At 33.8% G+C, this 16,634-nt stretch overlaps 2 protein-coding genes across 2 annotated transcripts in view; both read left to right on the top strand.

Moving 5' to 3' along the window:
* The window catches only part of LOC134718303 (uncharacterized), a 38,742-nt gene extending 38,699 nt beyond the window's left edge, over nt 1-43 (top strand). Inside the window, exon 15 of the mRNA XM_063580798.1 lies at nt 26-43. Within this exon, the coding sequence (XP_063436868.1) occupies nt 26-43 (18 nt within the window). The remainder of the gene's footprint in view (nt 1-25) is intronic.
* On the top strand, nt 39-9,121 carry LOC134719161 (uncharacterized). The gene is made up of 7 exons (XM_063582138.1): nt 39-453; nt 1,639-1,669; nt 2,799-3,070; nt 3,730-3,757; nt 4,933-5,256; nt 6,538-6,828; nt 7,851-9,121. The coding sequence occupies exons 1-7, from the start codon at nt 61-63 to the stop codon at nt 8,177-8,179; spliced, it is 1,668 nt and encodes a 555-aa protein (XP_063438208.1). The 5' UTR covers nt 39-60; the 3' UTR covers nt 8,180-9,121.
* The last annotated feature ends 7,513 nt before the right edge of the window (nt 9,122-16,634 follow it).

Genomic DNA, 16,634 nt, shown 5'->3' with positions numbered 1-16,634 from the left:
TTTAAAGGAACCATCATACCTCCAGACTTACCAAACCGTCTAATATGTGCATGTCTGAGTATGTGGACATTAAAAGAGTACCAAGGACGGAAACTTCTGTTTTCTGGGTTTGTTGGGTTATCATTTGATAAAGAGCATGATATTGTTGTCTGTGTAGAAGGAAATAAGATCTTACTGCACCTTGTCCACAAGCGCTCCAAGGGCCTGATAATACCTGATATAGCCACCAGTGTCCGGGATTGTTTGTTTGTCACTTTGGAGAGAATATCTGAATTTTATCAGTCAACTATCCATTGTAAAGCCAACAACAAGTTACCATTCCACACTGAGTATTCCTGCTCAAAATTAAACTGTTTTACTCCAGAAGAATATATGGTTGTAGATACAGAGGAATTTCTTTGCGAACATGGTGAAAACATTAAACACAACTGGAGAGTTTGGAATCAGAAACTGGTATGTACTTTACTTTAATTATTTTCATATTGAATATTTTCTTATGATGCATAAAAGACAGATATTTATGGACATGATATAGTTGGTTTGTTTCTTTGTAAAGAAATAAATAAAAAAAAACAAATACAAAAATACGGAACTCTAAGGAAAATTTGGAATGGAAAGTCCCCTATCAAATCGCAAAATTTAAAGCTGAAACATAAAAGAAAAAAAAATACAAGGACAATTTTATTCATCAGTATGATAACAATCATTTTTTTTTCAACTCTAGCCTTCCATCTAATATTTTTCGTAACTTTTTGGAGTATAATTAACAGCAATGCCAGTGTAGCAATTATTTGATAAAACCCCTAATCAATGTGCTGCAATTCACAGACACAGTGTAATGAATAGTATACATTAGGCGCAGACATTTTTTTTAGCAGAATGATGTTTAAATCTCGAAAATTCATTTACAACTTACAAACTGAAGTAAAAAACACAAAACTGAGAGAATCTTTCGAACTACAAAAAGAGACCAGTTGCTATACATGATGATGTTCTTTTCTTATGCCTGCTTCAACCACCATGCAAATTTACACTTACTCAAAATGTCATAATAGGTAGGACAACACGATCAGTGTATTAAAAGGTCGCACAACAAACCATACAATCCCTCCAAAAAAGTCAGATAAAGGTATTTGTGGTAGCCTCATTGGTGTAACTTTGTAATTCCAAATATTATGATTAATATGAAAACAAGACGATGTTGTATGATTGCCAATGAGAAAGCTCTCCACCAGAGACCAATTGACAAACTCGCAATGCTAGGTCATGGTATGGCTTTCACTAATTAGAAAAAAAACATACCATATTTTCAACCATAAAAGGCCCTGAAATGACAGATGTAAAACAATTCCAAAGTGAAAACTAACGAAGTGATTCATGTGTAAAACGAAAAACTAGTAGGATGTTCACCAACAAATTACAATAACGAAAATACAGGCTCCTGACTTGGGACAGGCACATACAAATTGTTGCTTGATTAAACTTGTTCAGCATAGTTTGGTAATCAACACTAGTTTAACATTATACTAACATATAACTTAGAAGTAGATTCTATGTTTTTGTTTCTTGGTATGTTAGCCGGATTACGTTAGCTACAAATAATTGTAGAATAATAAAAAGGTTTTTCTTTCCTTATAGGAACAAATGCAGTGTGATCCTAGTTGTCCAGGTAAATGTATTGACTATTTCTTTTCTGTTAAAAGATCTCAAAAATATCATAATTCCTTCGCGGGTAAATTATGTAACTTAGGAGTATATTTCATTTCCATTTAAAGTCATAAGAAACGAGTGACCGGTGAAAAATAATGTTCTTCCAATTCTTGAACCAATGCATACAAACATCATAAGGTTAGTCTTCTGTGCACGATTTTTTTAATTGTTTTATACGTGTAAATTTCGTATACTCGTCAATTTTTTTTTCAATCGGTCAGTGTTGTTGTCAAAATATGGCAGGCAATTAAAGTTTGTGTTTTGAAGCCGAAGGTTAACGATTGTCACCTGTTTGTCAACAATCGACAAAAAATCAACAAAAAAAGCATGGAAATTGAGCACGTGTTTAACATGTAAATTCAGATACTAGTCTATTTTAAGGACATCCATGCGTATTGTGATCACGGGATTTTTACGAGATGGGTCACACTGCATACGGAAAATATGTCGGGGAATTTCTTCCTGCAAGGAAGCAATTAAAATAAAGTAAACTTCTTCTAAATATGAATAAATTAAAGAATTTTCTTCAGAAAAAAGTATATGTACATAAGTTTTATAATGAAAACTATCCATTGAGTTATAAAAAAAACATTATTTTTTTTTATTTGAGGTTTCTTATGACTTTAAGTTATATTGTGAGCTGATAACATAAATACAAAACCTTAGTAAGATTCACAATAATCCAGTTCTAAACATTTGTGGAATTGAAATGTGTATCGGCTATCTTTGTGTTCCATTAACACAAAAAAATATCACCAATTATTCAAGCGTTACTGATGAGACAGCAAGTCAATATTTTGAAGACGAAACGCACGTCTGGCGTAAATCCCAAAATAATCCTGGTATCTAGGATGAGTTTATATGCATGATATATATAAGAGTTGACTAGCATATGAACCTTTACTGTTTTTGTCATGATTTCACTACTCCATGTTGGTCCAAAGTTGGTTGGCTTGCTTACCAATATTGTTAGGATGTTTATTCATATTTGTTGCCAATATTGACTAATAGTGTTCTAGTAATGTATCATCACATTTACATAATTATTACTATCTTTTTACAATGTTTACGTTTTATACAACTTGTAGGTTTGAGTGAATATTCTTTAGATCAAATTCCAAGTAACCCCGAGTTGCTTCGTCTTTCTGGTACTTGTGAGGAAGACTTGATACATGAATTAGCACTTCGTCTTGGAATGGAAGAGATAGATTGGAGAGATATTGTCAAGAATTACACAGGAAATACACAGATGGTCAAGTTTTTGACACTTATTCACTTGAAAGAGAATTATTCAATATGTTTTGGAGATCTAGATAAAAGTTTGCAAGAAATGAAATTAACAACACACACATTATGCATGGTAAGCTATATAGAGATAAAGTGTTTTTTGCATTTGCAGATCTCCCTTTCAATAATGGTCACTTCAAAGTAAATTAGCTACGATTTTGAAAACATCAAATCGAAGTTTAAGAGCCGCTTACATCAAAGATATGTACTTAAATTTCACAATTAGATCGCTGGAATGCTTACATAAATACAGAAGTGTCAATAATTGATATCTTGTTACATAACTGTTAATAATATTTCATTAAATATGCATCGGGTTTATTTCCCAAGCCTTGCCGACATAGCAGGAGAAATGACCCAGATATATAAGATATGAACATGTGCTATTTGTTTTCTTAATTATTGGATAACTTTTTTTTAAATAAACAGTCATACTTGACACTATTTATCAAATTATGTAAACATAACAAAATACAACAAATACCTCCATATTATTCGAAAATGGTCCTAAAACAATGGCGATATTATACACATGTTTTTACATCTGTATGATAAAACAATGCTGATGATACGTATTCGTGAATTGAATTGCGGCAATCATTTAAGATACACCGGAAGAATAATATTAAATAGTTACAATATAAATAGTAAGAATTTTATTTTTTTAACTTCTCCTAAGTTTGCAGATCTCATCATAAATGCTTATACAGTTTTATACGACTTCATTTTCAGGTCAGGAGAAGAAAACAAGTGAAATCTAGTGAGTAAACTGTATCTTAAGATATTCATATACTTTAAACGAAATCTAGTATTTTTGTTTTACTGTACTGTCAACAGAAATCATGCTTAACAGTGACTTTATTAACCCATGGTCAAACGTAGTGTGGGCTTGGCTATAGTGCTGTGTCTGTCTATTCATTCTTCTTATTAACTAATGTCTTACATTCAGTTTAAAATCATAAAACTGCATATGTTGTCAAGTAATGCACGTATTCTCATAGAAATTAAGTTGACAGAAGCATAAACATGAATTGTTATTTGTTGTGTTTAGAAAAAAATACAAACAGGATCTAATATTGAAAGTGATGTTTTTGTCAATTTATGGACAGTTTTTTCTTATAATCACTTTGTCATTATTTTTTACTCTTACTAGACCAATGACTTGGCTAGTGATCATGTATGCCCCTTTGCTTTCTTGTCATTCACTGAGATAACACATGGTAGTGTCCACTTGTGAGTCTGTTTGTGAAGAAAGTAAATTTTCAGAGGCTGTTTACAAGGGAAGCAGTATGACTAAAAAGGACCAAGAAAAATCCTTGAAAGGTCCATTTTGCCTGAGGGAACTTTATTTCTGTAATAATTTCCTAACATATCAACAAATACTTGAAATAGATAAAACGTTTGATTTGAATCATGCCAGCTAAAAAGTTAACTGAGCTGATAATAATTGTGTATTCTGTGATTAGCATTTTACAAACAGACCTTTCAAAATGAGGGGCTACAGATACATTTGTACCAGAGGGACATACAAAGTCATTATTTAAAATAAACTGACAATACCACGGCTAAAAAAGACAAGGACAAACAGAAACACAATAGTATACAAAACAAAACACAGAAAACTAAAGACTCAGCAACACGAACCCCACTAACCAGTCGGTGTGATCTAAGGTGCGCCAGAAGGGTACGCAGAACTTGCTCCACAAAAGGCACCCATCGTGTTGCTCATGTCAGCTAAAACCAGTCCTAGAAAATATGTTCAGAATCGAGTCAGTAAATACCATTGACACTAAAAGTTGATCGAAGTTCTGGAAATATTGTTGTTTTAATAAAGCAAGAACAAGGTGTTTAAAAAGTTCCTTTTAGACTAATGTCCATGAGTCCATGTAAAATTATTCACTTACATGTATTATTTAAATCTGAATTCTCTTATAGGAATTCCAGACGATATATTAGATTGTATCCCTACAGATGAAATTTTAGACAAGCTAGCACCACAGATTGGAAAAATGGTTTTTCAACTTGGAACAGAACTCGGATTATCCATAGCGGATTTAGAAAACATCGACAAATGTAGTCCCGATTTGACAGCCCAAAATAAGGAAGTGTTATTTACTTGGAGAAAAGACAGATCAGTAAAACCTACAATACGGGTTATTAAACAAGCTTTGGTTAATATAAGAAAAGGTGTACGTTGTTTAGAGGAGGTTGTGAAGAACATAGATGCAAAAACATTAAGAGCTGTGGAAATTGTTACAGGTAATAATATGCTGTGACAGAAAAGAGGCATGGAAGCTTTTCAGTAGCTTTTAATTTACGGAATAGGTAGCATTCGTAAATGAATCTTAATCTGAAATTTGATTATTCCGTCATGTTCAGTCTCCCATTCAATTGTCTGCCATATCCACTGCGATTCATTCAGTTATGTTAAAACAATTCACTTGCAGTCAACTCAGTAGCTTCTCAGACAATTTAGTTTACAGGTGGCAGCTGGAATCATCTAGGAATCTTTTTAAAATTATTTGTATGTCTTTGCTTCTAATTGTTAAGGTTATTTGTTATTAATTTAATTTCTTTGAAAAGTTATAGTAGTATTGGTATACTACTTTGTGAAGTAATGCACTCCAATTTTTCTTTCATTTGTTATGACCTGCGTTTCCTTTGTTTAGTGTTGGTTCATGTCAATTCAATGCATATATGTGTCAGAAAATATTTGGATATTTTAAGTTCTATTTTTAGAGCCAATCTTGAAAACTAACCTTTCTTTAACCTGTGACAGTTGTGTAAAAGAAACATATAAAAACCAAATAAAAAAGGCAGTTTGTGCTTAACTCATCAGATTGCTACCAAATAGTCCGTTTCTATGTATGCAGGCATTTGTTTTTTTAGCATTTCAGTGTTTTTGTTGTTCAATTGTTTCCCTCATATAGTTGATGTGTTTCCCTCGGTTTTGGTTTGTGACCTGGATTTGTTTTCGCTTAATCGATTTATGACTATTGAACAGCACTGTTTATGACACAAAGCAAACACATAATTAACACACATAATTAACAGAAACACATAAGCATAAAGTACTGATAAGCTAGTTAAAAAAACATTAAATTATTAAAGAAAAATGTACCCGAGACAAAATATCAATCAATACACATCATATAATTTAGTTTGATTACGGCATAAACACTTTAGGAAAACTTGACATAACATATCTACTTTACTGTGAATATCACTTTATATATCTATATACATTTTCAGGAGTTTGCTTTTTATACAGGAATATCATATCTGTGCACTAAAGTTGAAGGTTGAAGAAATAGATATTGTCTTGAGAGTTTGAGTTGTGCTCAACTTTTATAATTAATATTTTGTATGCGTACAATTTCAAAACTTTAAATAAAGTTCAGACTTTTCGTTTGCTTGATAATACATATTTTGCAAAAAATTCAGTACATGCAGTATGCAAACTGAATACAAAATATAATCATTTTGATATTTTAAGTCAACTTACATGCTTAACGAAATTTTGTATTACCACAATTACAGATAAAATTAGAGATAATGCAGACGGAATCATACAGGACATACAAACCAGCCAAATTTTAGACCATATGATGACACATCTGGTGATATCAGTAGACGACAGACGTTATATTGAACATTATCCTCGACAAGACGATCAGAACAAAGCATTGCTGGATATTGTAATTAAAAGGAGAGAACCAGCTTACAGTGTGTTTGTTGGTGGATTACGTATTTATGGATACGAAGATATCGCTAATGATTTGAAATGTGATTTCAGTCCAAGTCCAACACCAACATCTGCTGAAACTAAAGGTATGTCTGAAGGGTTTATTATAAACACAAACAAAGAAGGATTTTTACTGAAAATAATTTTAAATCTCTTTATATATTTATTCAAAATAGATATAATGTACTTGATTCTAAAGACTATCTTCCACATCAGTTGCGTCGTATTTGTTTTATCATAAATAAACTACTTTTCTGGCATACCAAAGTAGGTCACTGGTATATATGATGAGTTTTTCAGGACGAATTTCAGTTTGTGTGAAGTAATTATGATCTCAGACATTGAGATCAAGATTCTTTTCTACAGTTATAATGAAGTCACAGTTCATTTAGTACCTGTTACGAATCAGGCAAATATGACCTCAGATGAATTTCGCATCTTAGATCCAACTGTAGAAAAGAATAGTGAACATATATATTGCAAAGGCATTAGTTTTGGTCAACTATGAAAAAAAATCAAAGTGAGAGAAAATAGAATAACAAACAAATTGGCAATTAACTATCAATTGTGAATATGTATGTTTACCAGCTCTTTTTAAAATGTCAAACGCTTATCATATGTGTTTGATAAACTCAGAGCATACATCTCAATTTGTTTGAAGAAATGTAAGATCCCTCAATACTACAGTCTATGTGGGCATTCATCTTATACATGAGACATTAGATTTAAGAAAAGGGTGAATAAAACAAAAACAGCAGAAGGGCTACACACATGAAAAGTACTAAAAAATGGTCAAATCCATCTAATGCCAACTTTGCCCGAATTAGTTGAAACCTTAGTTTCTGCATAATTTAAAAATGTATAAACGGTAAATTTAAGAAGGGTTTGCTTTAAATCATGCGAGTAGCAAATTACTGAATACTGAGCTAATAAAACTCTAGGGCAATTATAATCCATCAGCAGAGGTATCGACCAAGTGATGTAAAAAAATGTAAACACGTAATAAATCTCATGTGATTCAAATCGCTTTTCTTGATTTAACCTCGTCTTTAGTCATAAAAAGGTCAATATCACTATTTTAAGAAAAAAATCTTTTTGTATTTTGTAGGCCTATGGAATTTTCCATTATATAAAGTTCGTCTACAAAAGAACTACCTCATGGTCATCACTAATATACAACACGAGAACATAGTAGATCATCTAATATCAAGAGAGGTATTGTCAGTTGATGATGGGAAGAAGATAGAATCTGGTAAAACCCCACAGGAAAGGAACAGGAATTTAATGGACATGCTGTTGCGTAAAAATGAACAGGGATATAATGAATTTCTCAAAGCCCTAAAGAAAGACTCAATTTATGTAGATCTAGCAGAGCAAATAGAAAAGACAGAAGTTACTAGCACAGATATAACAACCCTTCATTCATGTTTTAAATAAATGTAATTTCTTTCAAAAAAAACCTTTACACGAGAAGGTTAAGACAGCTAGGACAAACACATGTAAACAATGAATAGAAGGAGGTATTGTCAATCCAATGTTCAATGATTTGGTCACTTAAACCATCAAAGTGAATGAATCACAATATATTAATGATTACAATCTTTTATATTATAAATATGTCATTTGAAAGTGTCATGCTTGGCAAGGAAAAAGATAAAATATGTACCCCTTTTACGAGTATTCATTCCTGTAAACACAAATCCCCCTACGAGTGTTTGTTCCATAACAGATATGATAACTTTGAAGCAGTCATGATATATTTTATATTCATATAAAACAATTTAAATGCATCTTTATACAATTATTAGGAACCAGTAATTGGAAAGTTCATATGCACTACTGTTTTCTCAAAAGTCAAAACATATGGCTGTGTGGCATATTTTCAACATTTTTAGGCCTCAAACTTCCAAGAATTTAAACCTACATGTATACTGAAAAAATGTATTTTCTCTCACTTAACATTTGGTCCTTCACAGAATTTAATTTGGCCGCTATCCATGTGAATTCATACTGGTAAAATTCCTAAGATGTGTCTCATTGAGATGCAACATAGTATCATATCTAGCAACCAGTAGGTAAACAAAACATATATCACTAGTAGATATCCCAAAATAGGCGTTGTTTGTGAAACAGCTGTATTTACAAAGTGCAACCTTAAGGAAATGTCATAACTTGATACAATATATTAGATGTACTATTTTGATGAATTTTGAATAACCTACATAGCTGCAATTAGGTTATTATCAATTTCTTTTCAGTCATAATTGTGTATGTTAATCTCTTAAAGCTGTTCAATGTTACCTTAATAGTCAATTTAGGTCTACATTTTATGTCTAATGAATATTAAAGTATGCACATATGAAATAATTAATTCAGTGACCGAATCTTGTCCTTAAGGTGTTTCTGAATTTTTTAAATAAGCTTGTTGTATATTGTGTTTATCAAACAGCGAATTTTATTTGTACATTTGTAAAAAAAAATGCCTCTTCATAAATATAGTTTTGAACAAAAATGCAACGATATGCTCTTATTATGTAAATATAGTTGTTGCTAACATAACGTGGTATTTCACAACGATATGCTCTTATTATGCAAATATAGTTGTTGCTTACATAACATGGTATTTCACAACGATACGCTCTTATTATGTAAATATAGTTGTTGCTAACATAAAGTGGTATTTCACAACGATATGCTCTTATTATGTCAATATAGTTGTTGCTAACATAACATGGTATTTCACAACGATATGCTCTTATTGTGTAAATATAATTGTTGCTAAATTTACATGGTATTTCACAAGAATATACTCTTATTATGTAAATATAATTGTTGCTAACATAACATGGTATTTCACAACAATATGCTCTTATTATGTTAATATAATTGTTGCTAACATAACATGGTATTTCACAACGATATGCTCTTATTATGAAAATATAGTTGTTGATAACATAACATGGAATTTCACAACGAAATGCTCTTATTATGTAAATATAGTTGTTGATAACATAACATGGTATTTCACAACGATATGCTCTTATAATGTAAATATATTTGTTGCTAACATAACATGGTATTTCACAACGATATGCTCTTATTATGTAAATTTAGTTGTTGCTAACATAACATGGTATTTCACAACGATATGCTCTTATTATGTAAATACAGTTGTTGCTAACATAACATGGTATTTCACAACGATATGCTCTTATTATGTAAATATAGTGGTTGCTAACATAACATGGTATTTCACACCGATATGCTCTTATTATGTAAATATAGTTGTTGCTAACATAACATGGTATATTTCACAACGAATGTTTTTGACATAACATGTTCTGTCAAATGAACTTATCTTTCATCCATCTGAAAACAGAAGTTTAAATCCAAACAGATCAGTGATAATTGTTTGGTTATACTATATTTTCAAATAGTTGAGAACATACATGACATATCAAATGTCGAAAAAAAATCGAAAACCTACTACCAAGCAAATAATTGGCCTCACTCAAGTCAGGCTATCTGCACCAAGTGTTGTTTGGTGGTGTTTTAGCGCAATGCTATACAATTTCTTGCTTGATTTGCCTTTTTAACATTTTCGTTTCGATCGTCATGAATGTTCCTTATGAGGTGCTAACCAAGTGTTGTTACTTTGTAGCTGATCCATTATCCAAGACGGCCGCCAGCGGGGGACTTAGTTTAACAAAGGACCCTATGGAAAATACATACAAACGACTTCTTTTATAGAACCACTGAATAGAATGAAACCAAACATTGCATGAATGTACCTTATGAGGTGCTGACCAATTATTGCTACTTTGTAGACGATCCGTCATCCAAGATGGCAGCCAGTGGGGGACTTTTGAATGAAATTAAACATAGCCTGAATGGTCTTTTCCTTATGAGGTTGTGTTGTCACTTTTAGCCAAATTTTATAATTTTTTGTATATGATTTCAAAAACCCAAGTAAAATCAGGTGAGCGATACATGTTCTAGTTTAACGTTCTTCTGAAGATACCAAGACATTGTTGATACATATTCAATTTCACCAATATGACGGTTTTGAAATAAAGATTTAAATCATTGACGTTGTTTATCATCCTTATAACGTGGTGTAGTGTTCTTTTATTTGTCTTCATAAATTACTTTTACTGTTTAACCCTTTTTTGGTAATACCATTTTTGGATCTTTAGGTGTGGCTCAGTACTTAAACATCCCGCCATTATGTTAATCGGCTATGGTCATTTTTGTATCCTTGTTTATGTTTGCCTATATGCTTTGGTCTATATGCAATTTTGTTTTTTACTTTTTTGACATATTTTTCTTTTTTCTTATAGTGATTCAGATTATAACACAATGCCGACTGATGTACCCCTATTTTTGACATTTAAATTGGTATATATCATGTCTGTTTATTTGTTCACACAATGGGACTGTCATACAAGTGAGAGGTTTAGCTAGCAATAAACCCAGGTTTACTCCACCATTCTCTATATCAGGAAATGCCTGAAACAAGTCAGGAATATGACAGTTGTTTGATGTGTTTGAGCTTTAGATTTTGCCATTTGATAAGGGAATTTTTAGTTTTGAATTTTCCTTGTTTTTCTGATATTTTACTTTTTTATAAACGAGGAATACAATGACGTTCACAATGATAAGCCTGGAATCTTTTATTATTTTTGTATGTCAGTTTTACAAAATTTAACCCTCTTTTCCTTCAATCGCCAACATTAAAATTTGTATATAAAAATAAGGAGATTTGATAAGATTGCAAATTAAACAACTATCCACCAATGTTCAAATAAAGTGGAGGAAATCAATATTAGGAAACGGTACGGACTTCAACAGTGAGAAAAAAAACATACCGTAAAGTCTGCTATAAAAGAACACAACATGACATATAGGAAACAATTCAATTGAGAAAACTAACAGCCTAATTTATGACAAAACAATTTATGAAAATCAAATATGACAGACTTGAACAAACGACAATCACTGAACTACAGAATCCTGACTTGGGACAGACACATACATAATATGGCGGGGTTAAACATATATGTGAGCCCTCAACTCTCCCCTACCCTGGGACAGTGTTTCTAGTTATTTTATTTTCTACCACTTATTCCTTTATTCCATTATTAACTATTTCTATTGATTGTATGTGAACATGTATAATAATAATAGTGATAAGATTATGACAGACATTATTTTGCAACAATGACAGTCCGATTTCATGCTTGATAATTTTCTCCTTGTACTCAATCACTCCATACATGTATAAAAAATCCTAAGCCTGATTGGTCATAAATTTGTCAACCTTTTTCAATGCTTATACATTTTGCCTTCAAACTGTTTGCATTAGCACAACTGTTTTATTTTAAATAACTAGTGACTTTATAATTTACAAATTAAATATGTTATGATACCGTTGTGTTCGTTGTTGATGTGATTATTGAAGCATTATTTGTGTTTTAGTTGTATCTTCTACTTGTATATATGTATAAACTATTAATGCAGTCTACCTTCCTTGAAGGTAAAAACAAAACTACATACTAGTTCTTGTTCTAATTCATTATACGACCGCAAAAAAAATTTGGGGATTGTAAAATGCTATCATTTCTGTGTCTGCGTCGTCCGAATACGTTAGGTTTCAGGACAATATCTTAAGTTTCAGTGAATGGATCTCTTTGAAATTAAAGCAAAAGGTTCAATACCACAAAAGGAAGGTTGGGATTGTTGTTGGGGTGATGTTAGGGGCCAAAAAGGGGCCCAAAACAAGCATTTTTCTAGTTTCAGGACAATAACTTGTGTATAAGTATTTTGATTGCTCTGAAATTGTACCCAAGGTTCTATACCACAAGTTGAAGATTAGGATTCATTTTGGGGGTAATTGCCCAAACCATTCAGGAATTAGGGGCCAAAAAGGGTTTAAAACAAGCATTTTTTCTAGTTTTCAGACAATTACTCGTGTTTAAGTGTATTGACATCTCTTAAACTGCAGTCCAACCGTTCACAAAATCAGAACCGAGGTGAAAGATACCAAAGCCATATTCAAACTCATAAGCTGACATCGCCATGGCAAAAACAAATTCAACCAATAGACAAACAACAGTTTAACAAATGCAACATAAAAAACTAGACTGAGCAGCACAAAGCCTACTAAAAACCGGTAGCTGAAATCTCTTTTTCGAACAATGAAAGGGATATACTGTTTATCAGTAGAAACATTCATTCAAAGATGAGGAAAACCTGATAAACATAAAGGTTCCTTTGCGGCGACAAAATATCATTGTATATTTTACAAGTCCCTGGTCAAACAATTGTCCAGATAGCAGATGTTTTGAATCATCGATCAAACCATAAGCAAATGTACAAAATGCCTTCAAGAATATATTCAAACGATTATCTATTAATAGGTAGTCTTTATACTTAAGAGATAACTGTATTGTATTTGAAGCTTTGCGAACATCCGTCCGTAGTTTTACTGTTGCAAATTTAGTTTAACTTGGCGACGCCTAGCGGCAATAAAACTACCAATGGACGTTCGCAAAGCTTCACATATACATTCCAATTAGCAGTAATCATACATAATTAACATTTAATAATTAATCATCAAATTAATAAAAAAAATCTATATAATAATTCCTCAGATTTTATTCCAGAATATAGAATTATTTGGTATATACATATAAAAAAAAATTAATAATTCAACTGAAATTCAAATAAAAATTGGGCCCGAACGTGTAGTGTGCGAACGGACTTCGGACCTGATACCCTTCACATACAGTACAGTTATCACTAAACTTATGCAAAATAAACAAATTATTCAATTTAAGTCATTATTTCAGTTTTTATTTTTTACTTCATATTGGTGAAATTACATGTCAATACATTCTGGTATTCAAAATGTCGGCTTCATTAGTTACAGACAGGGAGATAGAGAATTATTGTCATCCAACCAGAACCATTGATAGAAAATAATTGCATTAGAAATATATTTTAATGGACATTGGCTTTTTTTTTCGACGTTTCATCTGCCAATTAAAACATTGACATGTGTATAAAAAGTAAAATCACAAAAATACTGAACTTAGAGGAAACTCAATTCGGAAAGTTCATAATCACATGGCAAAATCAAATAACAAAACGCATCAAAAACGAATGAACAAGAACTGTTATTTGAATAACTCATTTAAATATCTAATTTTCTTCTTCAACGGATAATCTTCTTGGAAAAACCATCTGGTTAAGCCAGAGCTCTGGGTTAGATTTAAGGTATTGGGTTACAAATTTTGAGGCAACTGTATTTCAAGATGTTCAATTCTAATCAATCCAAGGAAAAAGACAAAAACTCAACGAATCGCATGAACTGTAAAAAGATCAACATAGGGTGTATTGATATGATTTGTTTTTCTTTACATTGAAAGCAAAAAATGCGCGCAATTTATGATAAAGAGATTTATCGGTTATCGGGCAAATATTTAGTTTGTGGGAGATTTCGGGAAATTGTTGTACCGACTGACAACGACTAGCAAAAAAGAGAAAAAGACCAAAAGTCAAACAACAGTACACAAAACACATCATAGAAAAATAAAGACTGAGCAACAGGAACCATTAACTGGGAGTGATCTCAGATGCTCAGGATGGGACGAACCCCACCATTAATTGGGAGTGATCTCAGGTGCTAAGGATGGGACAAACCCCACCATTAACTGGGATTGATCTCAGGTGCTCAGGATGGGACGAATCCTACCATTAACGGAGTGATCTGAGGTGCTCAGGATGGGACGAAACCCACCATTAACTGGGAGTGATCTCAGATGCTCAGGATGGGACAAACCCCACCATTAATTAAGAGTGATCTCAGGTGCTCAGGATGGGACAAACCCCACCATTAACTGGGAGTAATCTCAGGTGCTCAGGATGGGACGAACCCCACCATTAACCGGGAGTGATCTCAGGTGCTCAGGATGGGACGAACCCCACCATTAACCGGGAGATATCTCAGGTGCTCATGATGGGACGAACCCCACCATTACCTGGGAGAGATCTCAGGTGCTCAGGATGGGACGAACCCCAACATTAACTGGGAGTGATCTCATGTGCTCAGGATGGGACGAACCCCATTATTAACTGGAAGTGATCTCAGGTGCTCAAGATGGGACGAACCCCACCATTAACTGAGAGTGATCTCAGGTGCTCAGGATGGGACGAACCCCACCATTAACTGGGAGTGATATCAGGTACTCCGGATGGGACGAACCCCACCATTACCTGGGAGTGATCTCAGGTGCCCAGGATTGGAAAGCAGATCAATCATTAGTTTTCTATGTTGTGTTGTGTGTACTATTGTTTGTCTGTCTTTCTTTTTTATCCATGGCATTTCAAGATGTTCAGGATGGTTCAAACCCCACCATTAACTGGGAGTGATCTCAGGTGCTCAGGATGGGACAAACCTTTCCATTAACTGGGAGTGATCTCAGGTGCTCAGGATGGGACGAACCCCACCATTAACTGGGAGTGATCTCAGATGGTCAGGATGGGACAAACCCCACCATTAACTGGGAGTAATCTCAGGTGCTCAGGATGGGACGAACCCCACCATTAACCGGGAGTGATCTCAGGTGCTCAGGATGGGACGAACCCCACCATTAACCGGGAGATATCTCAGGTGCTCAGGATGGGACGAACCCCACCATTACCTGGGAGAGATCTCATGTGCTCAGGATGGGACGAACCCCGCCATTAACTGGGAGTGATCTCATGTGCTCAGGATGGGACGAACCCCATTATTAACTGGAAGTGATCTCAGGTGCTCAGGATGGGACGAACCCCACCATTAACTGAGAGTGATCTCAGGTGCTCAGGATGGGACGAACCCCACCATTAACTGGGAGTGATCTCAGGTACTCCGGATGGGACGAACCCCACCATTACCTGGGAGTGATCTCAGGTGCCCAGGATTGGAAAGCAGATCAATCATTAGTTTTCTATGTTGTGTTGTGTGTACTATTGTTTGTCTGTCTTTCTTTTTTATCCATGGCATTGTCAGTTTATTTTCGACTTTTGAGTTTGAATGTCCTTTTGATATCGTTCGACTCTACCACAACAGTAGTTTACAGATGTTCAAATCTTGAGAAGGAATAAGGTAAAGTAATAAACAAGCCCTGATGGAATCACATCAACTCCAAAATCAGCAAGACCAGGTGTGTCGACAGGGTACGCATATCATGATATGCATGTATCACCCGCTAGGTGGATTCAATCGGTTAAAATATCACACTCAGGATAAGAATCAAGTCGATACAGATCAGACGACTATACTGGGATATACAGATCTAAGATCTGGAAAACATGTCGCTAGTGAGTCCAGACATATCGTATCTGTCAACCGTGATAGTGACTATACTGGGATATACAGATCTAAGATCTGGAAAACATGTCGCTAGTGAGTCCAGACATATCGTACCTGTCAACCGTGATAGTGACTGTACTGGGATATACAGATCTAAGATCTGGAAAACATGTCACTAGTGAGTCCTGATATATATGTCAACAAGTTAGTGATAGTGACTGTTGAACTGACATAGTGTCGATTTCAGTTGTTCTTCATAATAACTCGGAGCATTTGTTGTGCAAAGCAGTGGCAGATCCAGAACTTTTTATAAGGGAGGGGGGCTGACTGACCTAAGGGGGGCCCCGCTCCAGTCATGCTTCAGTGATTTCCTATATAATCAACCAAATGTTTCCCACAAAAGGGGGGCCGCCCTCCCCCAGGTCCCCCTGGATCCGGTTATGCAAACAGCACACCTATGTTAATAATTCTGTATAGAGTGTACATCTTAACATATTAATTGAGACCTATTAACGCCGTACAGAGGGTGTTACT

This window comes from Mytilus trossulus, chromosome 5 (genome assembly GCF_036588685.1).
Source record: "Mytilus trossulus isolate FHL-02 chromosome 5, PNRI_Mtr1.1.1.hap1, whole genome shotgun sequence".
NCBI lineage: Eukaryota > Metazoa > Mollusca > Bivalvia > Mytilida > Mytilidae > Mytilus > Mytilus trossulus.
Note: the sequence above shows the minus strand (reverse complement) of the source record. Positions and strands in the feature narration are given on the sequence as shown.

What these genes read in the sequence shown, in the direction of transcription:
- LOC134719161 (XM_063582138.1), top strand. Translation starts at nt 61, where the DNA reads ATGTGGACATTAAAAGAGTACCAAGGACGGAAACTTCTGTTTTCTGGG. An exon ending in AGCTGTGGAAATTGTTACAG is followed by an intron (nt 5,257 to 6,537) that starts GTAATAATATGC and finishes CCACAATTACAG; the next exon opens with ATAAAATTAGAGATAATGCA. An exon ending in AACATCTGCTGAAACTAAAG is followed by an intron (nt 6,829 to 7,850) that starts GTATGTCTGAAG and finishes TGTATTTTGTAG; the next exon opens with GCCTATGGAATTTTCCATTA.